The 13,383-nt window shown below is 43.8% G+C and overlaps 1 protein-coding gene across 1 annotated transcript in view; it reads left to right on the top strand.

Annotated features, from left to right (window-relative positions):
* Nucleotides 1-13,383, top strand: part of LOC143962973 (uncharacterized) — a 130,761-nt gene that overhangs the window by 95,026 nt on the left and 22,352 nt on the right. Inside the window, exons 8-9 of the mRNA XM_077472498.1 lie at nt 8,984-9,072; nt 9,234-9,371. Coding sequence (XP_077328624.1) covers nt 8,984-9,072; nt 9,234-9,371 — 227 coding nt within the window. The remainder of the gene's footprint in view (nt 1-8,983; nt 9,073-9,233; nt 9,372-13,383) is intronic.

The following is a 13,383-nucleotide window of genomic DNA, read 5'->3' as shown; positions in this document are numbered from 1 at the left end:
AACTGGGAGTCTAGTCAGACCCTTAATTTGACTTTAATTTTAGAGGAAATTGCAAGGGGGTTTACCCCTTTGGAGAGGAACCTGAGGCTGAAGCGCAGGTGAATCTCGGGGGGGTCATCTAATCCTCAGGAGCTGTTAAATTTACATTTGGCTTTGTAATTCCTTTATTTGTTGGGTCTGTTGTATCTCAGTGGTCTTTGTATCACCGCTTGTCTAACCTGCTACATGTTGTATTTCTGGTTAAACAATGTCATTATATTGTTCTTATTCCATGTGACTTTGTATGCTGTTAAATACATAATAAAATGCTTGGTAAAAAATAAAAAAAAAAGATGGAAAGTTCCAGCAGTTGGCTCTGCGATTTCCAATGTGAGGAAAAAAAAATTGTTTTTTTTTACCCAGTGGACAATGCGCTTATGCTTAAAGATCCAACAGATAAGAAGTTGGAAGTCTGTTAAAATCCTTTTTTTCTTAGCAGGTACTGTTGCTCAGCCTGCAATTGCAGCTATAGGCATCTGTCAGTTCTTAAAGGACCAGTTCACAGATGCTCTCGGATGAGCTCCCTGCACAACAAGCAGGGGAACTGGCCGAGCTACCTAAAGCATTGTGCTTTGCTGTAGACGCTATGAAGGATTCTATTCACCAGGCATCACGCCTTGCGTTTGTACTTGTACATATGCAAAGGACCCTTTGGTTAAAGGGTTGGTCAGCTGAGACGCCTTGTAAGAACCTTGTAACTAGTTTCCCTTTTAAGGGAGAATGATTATTTGACGATAGTTTGGATAAATACATTCAAACAATTTCCAGCGGAAATAGTACTCTTGCAGGTCAAAAGAAAATATAAACGTCTTTCATTTAAACTGTTCGGCCTCTGCCATCAGACCAGGCATAAAGGAAGACCTGGGGCTACAAGTCTGCAAAGCAGAGTACAAGACCTCCTTTGAAGAGGCATCTCCCCTTACCAAGGTGGGGGGGGGAAGACTTCTGATGTACTCAGAAGTCTGGCAAAGGGAGATTCAGGACAAATGGACTCTCTCCACAGTGTCTCTAGGATACAAGCTAGAGCTTTGAGAGTTTCCACCATCTCGTTTTCTGAGATCAAACGTTCCCAAGGATCCAGGGAAAAGGCAATCCCTGTTGCAAGCATTAGACCGATTATTGGCTCAAGGGGATCAGACAGATTCCCAAACAAGAGCAAGGTTTGAGGTTTTACTCAAACCTAATTACGGTGCCAAAGCCAAAATGGGGATATCAGACCAAGTCTAGATCTATGTAATCTAAATCGGTTCCTGAAAATCCGCTCCATTTGCATGGAGTCAATCAAGTCAGTCGCTTCCATCCTGCAAGGAGAAAAACTTCTGGGGTCCATCGACATCAGAGATGCATAGCTGCTTGTCCATATATTTCCTCCTCACCAGAGGTTTCTGCGGTTCAAAGTAGAACAGAAGCATTTTCAGTTAATAGCCCTGCCCTTCGGGCTTGCTACAGCACCTCGGGTATTCACTAAGGTATTAGCCCCACCTCTAGTCAGGTTAAGGGCACAGGGCATAACTGTCTTGGCTTACTTAGACGATCTATTGTTAATAGACTAGTCAGTGGCTTGCTTGAAGCAAGGTGTAGCCATCACAAGCAGTTACCTGGAAGCTTTGGGTTGGATTCTCAACCTAAAGAAATCCTCCTTAAGCCACTAAGAAGGCTGGGTCTGATCATAGACACAGCCCAGAAAAGGGGTGTTCTTGCCTCCCACAAGGATCAGCTCCATACAGGAGCTGGTGAGGATAATCAGGTCGAAGAGAAATCCTTCAATTTGCCTTTGCATGAGGTTGTTAGGGAAGATGGTAGCTTCATTCGAAGGAGTTCCCTATGCTCAATTCCATTTGAAACTGAAAGCAGTATTTTGTCTGCTTGGAACAAAATGATTCAAGCTTGTAATGGTACCGAGTTCCCTCTCCGGTCACAGCTTGCTCCCCATTGGGGTGGCCGGAGATTTGAGACTGATGTTGTATCCATTTTTAGACAATCCCTACGTTAGACGTTAACACTTCTTAAGTTTATTACGTTTCATGATCGAGATTATTTTACATTATATTGTTTTTGGTAACTTGTTCATTACTATAAACTTACTAGTAACTTCACCTACTATGTTATTTGATGTTCTCAACGTACTGATATCACCTGCGTCTATATTTTTGTTTGCTTTTTTTTGGGTACGTTAGTACCATCTTCTGTTTAATATGTACCATAAGAATTGTACCTACTGCTTATGCTGTATGATTATGAAAACTTAATAAAATTCATGTTGAAAAAAAAATAAAAATAAAATATGATTCAAGCTTTGGACTTGCCAATGTGGCTGTCCCCATGAGTGTCCCAAAGCCTCAGTTGGTGGTTACTATCTTGGAACCTGCTGAAGGGAAAGCCCTTCAGATCAATTATCTGGAAGCTAGTAACAACAGATGCCAGCTTTTCAGGCTGGGGAGTAGGAGCCTTGCCCATCGACATCCTAGAGATTCCGGCAGTGTATCTGGCTATAGAAACCTGGACCTCCAGGTTAAAGAATTGGCCGGCCAGGACCCAGTCTGAAAATGCCACGGCTGTGGCATATATCAACCACAAGGGGTCACCAAGAGTTTCTCAGCTCAGAGAGAGGTGAACCAGATTCTAACTTGGACAGAAGAGAATGTTTCATGCCTATTGGCAGTTTTCATTCCGCGGGAAGAGAATTGGCAGGGGGACTATCTAAGTGGCTTGCAGTTATTCCCAGGAGAATAGTCTCTTTACCCCAAGGTGTTTCAGGCTGTTTGCCATAGATGGGGGACTCCGGAAGTAGACCTTCTAGCGTCCAGATTCAACACTAAGCTAGTCAACTTTGCATCCAGGACAAGGGACCCACTCGCATACGGAACAGATGCGTTGGCGACCCCGTGGGATCAGTTTTTACTGCTCAATGCACTTTTCCCTGATTCAGTTGCTACCTCAAGTTCTTTGCAGGATCAAGCTGGAAAGAAAATCGGTAACACTGGTAGCACCAGCATGGCCCAGAAGGTCATGGTACACAGAGATCGTAAAGATGGCAGTGGAGGGTCCAGGGCTCTTCCCACTAAGACCAGACCTGCTATCTCAAGGGCCGATATTCCATCCTACTTTACGAACGCTAAATTTAACGGCTTGGCTATTGAGACCCACATTCTGAATAAATGTGGGCTTTCCAGGTCAGTTATCTCTACTTTGATTAATGCTAGGAAGCCAGCTTCTAGAGCTATATATTATAGAGCCTGGAAAGCTTATGTTTCCTGGTGTGAGTCCAAGGGTTGGTACCCCACGGAGATATATCATAGGCAGAATTCTTACCTTTCTACAATTAAGCGTAGAGATGAAGTTGGCCCTGAGTACTATTAAGGGCCAAGTCTCAGCCTTATCAATTTTATTTCAAAGACTGCTTGCTATGCATTCTTTAGTCCAGGGTTTCATGCAAGGAGTGCTGCGGATTAATCTGCCAGTTAAATCACTCTTAAGCCCTTGGGACTTAAATTTAGTTTTGTCAGTGTTACAAAAACAGCCATTTGAACCGTTACAGCATGTTCCCTTAGTCCTTCTGACTAGGAAGCTGATATTTTCATTTGCTATATCCTCAGCAAGGAGGATTTCAGAATTGGCTGCTCTTTCTTGTAAGGAGTCATATTTGATTATTCATGAGGACAGAGTGCTGTTACGCCCTCGTCCAGGTTTTTTGCCAAAAGTGGTTTCAGGCTTTCATCTGAATGAAGATATTGTCCTGCCAGGGTTTTTTCCCAAGACCTTGTTCCAGGGAAGAAAGGTCACTACATTGTCTTGATGTAGTGAGAGCAGTGAAAATGTATTTAAGAAAACTGCTCCGATTCGTAAGACTGATATCTTATTTCTTCTGCCAGAGGATCCTAAGAAGGGACAGGCAGCGTCAAAATCCACTGTCGCTAAGTGCATTTGGCAAGTTATAATTCAAACTTATGATTTAAAGGGAAAGATTCCCCCTTTTCAAGTTAAGGCGCACTCTACCAGAGCGGTTGGTGCTTCCTGGGCAGTGCGTCACCAGGCCTCCAGGTCTCAAATCTGCAAGGCCGCGACTTGACCTTCAGTACATACATTTGCAAAATGTTATCAAGTGCATGTAAGATGGAATGAGGATATCGCCTTCGGCGCAGTGTGCTGCAGGCAGCAGTATAAGTCCTCGGGTCTGGGGGTTACCCTACGGGTTGTGTCTCCCTCCCCTCAAGTAGCATTGCTATGGGACATCCCACCAAGTAATTACTTGAGACTCTGTGTCCTATGATGTACGAAAAAGAAAATAGGATTTTTAAAACAGCTTACCTGTAAAATCCTTTTCTTGGAGTACATCATAGGACACAGAGCTCCCGCCCCTCTGTTTTATGGGGTGAGAGTATATTACTTATATTGCTTGGCTACAAAAACTGAGTGCTCCTGGAAGGAGGAGGGGTTATATAGGGGAGTCAACTTCCTGTATTGGTTATACCAGTGTCAACACCTGAAGGTAGGCCTATAACCCACCAAGTAATTACTTGAGACTCTGTGTCCTATGATGTACTCCAAGAAAAGGATTTTACAGGTAAGCTGTTTTAAAAATCCTATTATTGCACCCTTACATTTCTTGTTGCATTCTTTATAAAGTCTGAATGCTGATGATGATCCCTCAACATTGTATTTTTTTTAAGGCCTTCTCCTTTGCTTTTATATGCATTTTTACATTGGAGTTAAGCCATCCAAGACTTTTGTTCACTCTTTAAAATGTATTACCCAATGGGATGCATTGGCTAATGCCCTTATTTAATATGCTCTTAACACAAACCCATCTCTCCTCCGTGTTCTTTGTTTCTATGATTTTATCCCAATTTATGCCTTCTAGCAAGGCTCGTAGTTTAGGGAAGTTGGCTCTTTTGAAATTCAATGTGTTTGTATTCCCCTTATATTTACTATTTGTGTGATTTATACTGAAGCCAATTGACCTGTGATTACTGTATCTAAATTGCCCCGTATTTCCACATCCGTGATCAGGTCTGTATTGTTGGTAATCAGTAGATCCAGTAATGCTTTATTTCTAGTTGGTGCTTCTACCATCTGACCCATAAAATTGTGCTGCAAAACGTTTAGGAACTGGCGAGCCTTAGATGAATGTGTGGTTCCCTCTGCCAGTCTATGTCTGGATAGTTAAAATCCCCCATTATGATAACACTTCCCATCCTTGCTGCTAATCCAAATTGTGACAGGAGATCTGTCTCCCCTTCCTCCCCCAGGTTAGGGGGCCTATAGCATACTCCCAGTATTATTTTCCCCTTCGCTTCATCCCTTTGTAGCTCTACCCATAAGGATTCCACCTCCTTCCTAGCTCCCTTAGCGATGTAATCTCTCACATTCATCTGTAGGTCTGCAAGTTTTTACCCTCTATATCCGTGCGATAAAGGGTATACACTTGAATGTTTGCCAGCCAATCATGAGAGCTGTTGAACCAGGTCACTGAAATTCCCACAAAATCCAAAATTCACCCCCCCCCCCATACAACATTATCTCTAGTTCACCCATCTTGTCCGCCAGGCTCTTGCCATTGGTGAACATGCCACGTAGTTTAGACCGGTCGCATATTATCCTCTTATTGGGTGTTCCGAGATTTCAACATAGGTACTCGCAAACCTACGTGCACTAGCAGACCTATGTGCACTCGCAGACCACTCACAGACCTACGTGCACTCATAGACTACTCACAGAACTACATGCACTAGCAGACCTACATGCACTCGCAGACCTACGTTCACTCGCAGACCTACGTGCACTCACAGACTACTCTCAGACCTACATGCACTCGCAGAACTATGTGCACTTGCAGACCTGCGTGCACTCGCAGAACTACATGGACTCGCAGAACTACATGCACTCACAGACCGCTTGTGGATCTACGTGCACTCGCAGACCACTCACATAACTATGTGCACTGGCAGACCTACGTGCACTGGCAGACCTACGTACACTCGCAGAACTACGTACACTCGCAGACCACTCACAGACCTACGTGCACTCGCAGACCTACGTGCACTCATAGACTACTCACAGAACTACATGCACTAGCAGACCTACGTGCACTCGCAGAACTACGTGCACTCGCAGACCTACGTGCACTCACAGACTACTCTCAGACCTACATGCACTCGCAGAACTACGTGCACTCGCAGGAATGTGTGCACTCGCAGACCTACGTGCACTCGCAGAACTACATGCACTCACAGACCGCTTGTGGATCTACGTGCACTCGCAGACCACTCACATAACTATGTGCACTGGCAGACCTACGTGCACTCGCAGAACTACGTACACTCGCAGACCACTCACAGACCTACGTGCACTCGCAGACCTACGTGCACTTGCAGAACTACATGCACTCACAGACCAATGTGCACTCACAGGACTACGTGCACTCCCAGGACTACGTGCACTCGCAGGACTACGTGCACTCGCAGAGCTAAGTGCACTCACAGACCACTCACAGGACTACGTGCACTCGCAGACCACTCGCAGACCTACGTGCACATGCAGACCACTCGCAGACCTACATGCACTCGCAGACCTATGTGCACTTGCAGACTAACTAGCTTCCTGACACTAATACTCAACAAGACAATACACAGGTACTCAACAAGACAATACACAGGTACTCACAGACCTACATGCACTCGCAGACCATTCGCAGAACTGCGTGCACTCACAGAACACTACGTGCATTCGCAGAACTACGTACACTCGCAGACCACTCGCAGAATTATGTGCACTCACAGACCTACGTGCACTTGCAGACCGCTCACAGACCTACTTGCGCTCACAGACCTACTTGCGCTCACAGACCTACTTGCACTCACAGACCTACGTACACTCACAGAACTATGTGCACTCGCAGACCTACGTGCACTCGCAGACCTACGTGCACTCGCAGACCACTCGCAGACCTACGAGCACACGCAGACCACTCGCAGACCTACGAGCACTCGCAGACCTACGTGCACACGCAAGCCACTCGCAGACCACTCACAGACCTAAGTGCACTCGCAGACCTACGTGCACTTGCAGACCAACTAGCCTCCTGACACTAATATTCAACAAGACAATACACGGGTACTCAACAAGACAATACACAGGTACTCACAGACCTTCATGCACTCACAGACCACTCGCAGATGTACGTGCACTAGCAGACCTACATGCACTCGCAGACCACTCGCAGAACTACGTGCACTCGCAGACCTACGTGCACTTGCAGAACTACGTGAACTTGCAGACTACTCACAGGACTACGTACTAATGATCCACACACACACTACTCAGACAACACTCAGGTACTCACACTACACGGGTACTATGACCCCGGGTTATAGCCTCCTGTTTTAAACTCTAGTTTTTAACTCACCACTTAGACCAGTTCCACTAACTCTGATTTTTAACTCACCACTTAGACCAGTTCCACTAACTCTGGTTTTTAACACACAACTTAGACCAGTTACACTTGGTCTAAGTTCCAGCAAACTCAAAGATGAGCAGGCTCACAATGAGTTCTGCAGAAAGTTATATAGGCTTCAAGCACCTGTGACCAATTAACCACTCCCCTTAATTAGTAGGCTGAAGGAAGTAAATAAAAAAAAAGAAGAAAGATGTTTAAAAAGTGTCAGAAAAGGGTGTTAAAAAGCTACAAGGAAAAGCCCCAAAAAGAACCTACAAATGCAACCCATCCATCACCAGCAGTCAAAATGCAAGATTTTTTCACTCTCCACTCAAGGTCCCCACTGTTTAGCTTCCAACCAGCAGTCTGGCCATTCTTTTGAGCTAATCAAAATTATCACAGCTGATTACAGTTGAAAGTCAAATGGCTTTGTGTGCCATTGAGAAGGTGATTAGCTACACCTGATTGAGTCATTTTTAGGAGGGGGTGATCCTTTTACCAATTCAGTGATTCTGTTTTTGAATTTCTATTATTTCTAACATGTTGGTGTTATATCTTTCACTTGGATGTTATAAGTTGCACTCATTGCACTGGATAAAACAAAAACTGTCTTAATTTTAGGCTGCAAAACAACAAAATGTGATTATTTTAAATGGGGGTAATTCTTTTCTATATCCGCTGTAAGTGCTATGTGGGAGACATAAGGTTAAAGATGATTGCGAACAGACAGGTAGGTTTGCTTTATTACAGAAGAGACATAGCATACTGTATCTCTTCTTGCAACAAAGAGCCTGTCTGCTCGACATTTTTCAGTTCCGCTTTAAGGCAATCCTTTCATTTTGAATGTACTGGCAATACACCTTAAAAAAAACTAAATATCAGAAATGTACTTTTTTAATGCAGTGCTTTTTACAACGCAGGGCATGTTGGTTGCTAATGTAAGAATGCACTAGAATGCCATTCAACATGAATAGTGCCACAATGCACTCCACAAAAGTGAACATAAAGCTTGTTCATATGCGTGGCAGCCCTTGCCACCCCTCCGTAAAAGTGATCCATGATGAATCGCTTTTCAAAGGCATTTAACAGGTGGTGAGGGGACGATATGCCATATTTTCAATGTCTGTTTTAACACTGTAAACGCATCACCACCGCGCTGCATTACATGTGGGTCCTATTTGCCTGCGTTACTGTCTGCCAAATGCAAGATGATGTTTAATTTTTGCCTTCTCAATCCCTGGCTCAACCACTTGCTGATATGATTCCCAGTTGTGAAGAAACTGCTCCAGGGAGGAGGGTGTGTGTGTTGCTGGTGTATCCCAACACACCCATTGATTACCATAATATATGTACAATCTGCATTACATTCGTCAATCATCTTGTTACATAACACAGATACCTTGGCCAAAAAAACGGAACTACCAGTTAATCATATTTGTATTGCGGTACAAATTTCTTGACTCGTATGTGATTAAATCCAACTAATAGTTTTCCAAAACTCTTGACCAGGGGAGAAAAATTCCACCAAGAACAGTGAAGATGACACAGAAAACTCCAGTTGCAGACATTACAACAATCAACAGACGGCCACTAACAAGGTACCATTTCTATTGCCAACTTTCAGTCAAAGACAAAAAGTGTAAAGGAAAACGGCTTTTGCTGTTTTTTCTCTTTATAAAATCTGTATTACTCTCTGAACCCTATGTCATGTGTGCACCCTGTATTTGTCAAATATATATATTTTTTTATTTTATGGCAGAAGCCATTGTCAGAATGTTTGGGCATAGAGCTAGAGTTCTCCATGGCACGGGCAAGGAGGGAGTGGCTGAAAAAACAGCACAGAGCTCTGATCCATAAAGAAATGACAGTTCTGGAGCAAGATGTGTACACACAAGAGGTTAGTCAATCATTACAGAATCATGTCATTATAGAAAATTAATAAGTGTGGCATCTGTTGTATAAATACATTTGTTTAAAAAATTGTAACCTTCAGTAATAAAAAAAAGAAGCTTTGCTAACAGCAGTTTACCTTGACCCCTATGCAAACACTGGAAGCCAATGTTAGGTTTCATTACACACAAATACCAGTTAGGTTTTTCGTTTAAGACAGATTCTAATATTTACCCAGTAGTCGCCATTGATAACAAGACAATTTAAATCTTTGGAAGTTAAATAGGTTCGTAATGTATATCTGTAATTCAACCATGTAATTGTTTTCATGGAATTCAACTGTAAAGGTTCTTAAAAAAGCTTTTCTCATTACATTAGGTTATGCACACAACTAGCCAGAGTTAACACAGGATAATTCCATCCAGTAGAAAAACCAAGCTTAACTTACCACCAGCCCGCAGACAACCAAATAACCTGTCTTAGCCCTTGTACACACAGTTGGAGATTCCGACGGAATGTGTCCGATCGGAACGTTTTGTCGGATATTCCGACTGTGTGTGGTCTACATCGGACTGTTTCCATTGGAGTATCCGACAGACCAAGTTTTCCAACTTGTTGGTAAAATTTTCAGACAAAATGCTCCGATCGGATATACTCCGATCATGTGTAGAGAATTCCGATCGGACAAAGTGCCACGCATGTTCAGATCAAATTCCTACACCAAAGCTATTGGCTACTAGCCTGAACGTAGTCCCGTTGTAACGAAATAACGTCATCGCGTCAGATTTTCCGACAATTTTGTCTGACCATGTGTACGCAACAGTTTCAGACAAAATCCGACGGATTTGGTTGTCGGAATCTCCGACCGTGTGTACAAGGGCTAACAGTATGCGTTAAAAGCAGGTGTTTAGTCTGCACACATTTGCAAATGCATGCGTAAGCCACAGAGCCTCGTCAAGGCACCCTTGTATCTGTGGTACCTAACATGAAGTATGCCTTGAGTTTCGCAGAGGGATGGAAAGGGGATAAAGGATGAAGACGAATTTGTGCATTCTGAATACATCTAAGGATGACCATATTTTAAAAGATAAGGAATAGATCCATGCAGGATAAAAGGTTGGGTTTTTAAGGAAGGAGAGGAGAGGGTTGTGTGGAGATTGTAAATGATGTTTAAGTTTGAACATATCCCAAAAGGATAAATAATGTTTGGTTACAGGTTTACGTAAACCGGGGTGGTCCTTGGGGCGGAGCCATAATAAATTGGAAATCGATAAAGAATCGCATTAGTTAGCCTCTATCAACACCCAAAGAGGAATTTCCTTTGTGGCGTGGTATTTAGAAAAGCTAGCTATGTGAGCTGCTTTGTAACATGTAGCAAAATTTGGTACTCCTAGCCCCCCTGAATTTTTAGGGAGGTTTAATGTGTGTAAGGGTATACTCAGTTTTGATGATCCCCATATAAATGTAGATTAACTTTTCTGAACAAGTCGTAAATAGTGGAAGGAACTGTAATCAGTAATACTCTGAATAAATACAATAATATATCCAGGATATAGGGAGATTGGACCAGTTCTTCATTAGGTTTGTGATGAGTTTCAGCGTGACAGGGTAATTAGCAGAATACAAATTTGAAAGAGAGGCTGTAAGGTATATCCCTAAAAATGGGATTGAGTTTTCTGCCCAAGTGAAGGATAACGCAATTTTTGCTGAAGTAAGTTCCATTATTGAAAGGGATATTTTTAATGCTATACGTTTCTTGGGGTTAATTGTTAATCCTGATATACTGGCAAATTTGTTAAGGATGGGAAAGAGGTTGGGGCCTGAAACTTGGGGGGATGATAGAAACAATAAAATATCATCTGTGAATAAGCAGAGTTTATGTTGATAGCCGCCTAATTCAATTCCGGTGATAGTTGGATCTAGTCTGAGGTGTTGAGCTAAAGGTTCTATTAAAAGGACAAATAAAAAGGGGGAAAGTGGGAAGCCCTGACGTGTGCCTTTTTCTATATTGAAATATTCTGATTTATAACCTGCGTATTTCACATAAGCTTGAGGTTTATTGTAAACTGCTGCTATCCAATTAGTGATGTGGGGGCCAAATCCTCATTTGAGGAGGGTGTGTTGTAAATAGGGCCAAGTTACTGAATCAAAGGCCTTTCTGATATCATGAGAGGGAAAGCATGCGGGAATGCAGTGTATTCTGGCTATATTTGCCAAAAGGACAGCTCGGCGAACATTATCACTTGCTTACCTTGTAGGCATGAAACCAACTTGATCATTATCTATTAGTTTACAGATGATCTTATTGAGGCGCGTTGCTAAGATTTTTGCTAGAATTTTAATATCATGATTTAAAAGAGAAATGGGGCGATAGTTTGTGCAGGATGTGTTATCCGAATGATGCTTAGGGATCATACATATAATTGATATTAATGATTTTCGTCTGAAGGAGTAACAGTCTATTAAAGTGTTAAATGCATCTGCTAAGATAGGAGAGAGAGTTTCCGAGAATGTTCGGTAACATAAGGCTGAATAGCCATCAGGGCCAGGTCTTTTGTTTAATTTTAGTTCTTTTATAGTTTGAGAAACGTCTTCTATTGTTATATGTTCTTCAATTAAGCTTCTTTGGGTATGTGTTAATACAGGTAGATTTAGTTTAGAAAAGAAGATGTCAGCTTCAGTACGATTGAATTCTTTTGATGAGTATAACAAAGCTAAATGAGTACGGAATTTCCTAACAATTTTCAGAGGATTACTAGTGTAATGCCGCGTACACACGATCAAACTATCCGGCGGACCAGAGTCCGCCGAACAATCCGTCCGTGTGTTCGCTAGTCCGCCGGACTTTTGAAATTAACGGACTTTCCCGCATGGAGAAAAGTTCATTTTGAACGCAGCTCCAGGTAGACAAGACTAGCACAGGAGGTCAATGTTGCCACCTTTGGCGGCGAGATTGACACGTCGCTGGCCCCGTCACCTGATATGGACTTAAAGGGGAAGCCCTACGCTGAAAAAATGGCATGGGGGTCCCTCCCAGGTCCATATCCGACCCTTATCCGAGCACTCTACCCGGCTGGTCAGGAAAGGGGGTGGGGACGAGCGAGCGCCCCCCTCCTCCTGAGCCATACCAGGCCATGTGCCCTCAACATGGGGGGGTGCTTTGGGGAAGGGGGGCCCTGCGGCCCCCCACCCCAAAAGCTCCTTGTCCCCATGTTGATGAGGACAAGGGCCTCTTCCCGACAACCCTGGCCATTGGCTGTCGGGGTCTGCGGGCGGGGGGCTTATCGGAATTCGGGAGCCCCCTTTAATAAGGGGGCCCCCAGATCCTGGCCCCCCACCTTATGTGAATGAGTATTGGGGTACCATGTACCCCTACCCATTCACCTGTGAAAAAAAAGTGTAAAAATAAAAGACAACACGTGTTTTTAAATGATTTTTAAATGATTTTTAAAAACCGGAGCACAGCTCCGGTAGTCTTCTTCTGTCTTGGGGGGTCTTCTCGCCAGACTCCTCCGCTATCTTCTGCTCTTTTACTAGCTCTTTCACTAGCGGAGGAGCCCGGCTTTCTTCTTCGTCACTGCCGCCATACGGGGGTCTTCTTCCGACTTCAGGGATCTTGCCTCCCTCTTCAGTTCTTCTTGCCGGGCCTCCTTCCTTCTTCCAGCTCTTTTACTAGCGGTGACCTGGTCTTCTGTCATCGTCGCCGCCTTCTGTTCTTCTCTTCTTATCTTCTTCTTCTTGCATAAGATGTTGACTTGTCGCTGTCTCTGGCTGTAATGACAGGGACGTGTTACGTGGCGACTTATATAGGGACAATGGGCGGGGTCACCGGGTGATGTCCCCGCCCATTATGATGTCACAGTCCCAGCATCCTCTGGGACTGTGACATCATAATGGGTGGGGACATCACCCGGTGACCCCGCTGGAAAAGTACGGTCGTGTGTGGACAGGTCTGCTCGTTCGGAATGTCCGGCGGACTAAGTCCACCAGATAGTCTGATCGTGTGTACGGTGCATAAG

This window comes from Lithobates pipiens, unplaced genomic scaffold (assembly GCF_037356315.1).
Source record: "Lithobates pipiens isolate NorthernLeopardFrog02 unplaced genomic scaffold, aLitPip1_a1.2 Scaffold_8, whole genome shotgun sequence".
NCBI classification, from domain to species: Eukaryota; Metazoa; Chordata; class Amphibia; order Anura; family Ranidae; genus Lithobates; species Lithobates pipiens.
Note: the sequence above shows the minus strand (reverse complement) of the source record. Positions and strands in the feature narration are given on the sequence as shown.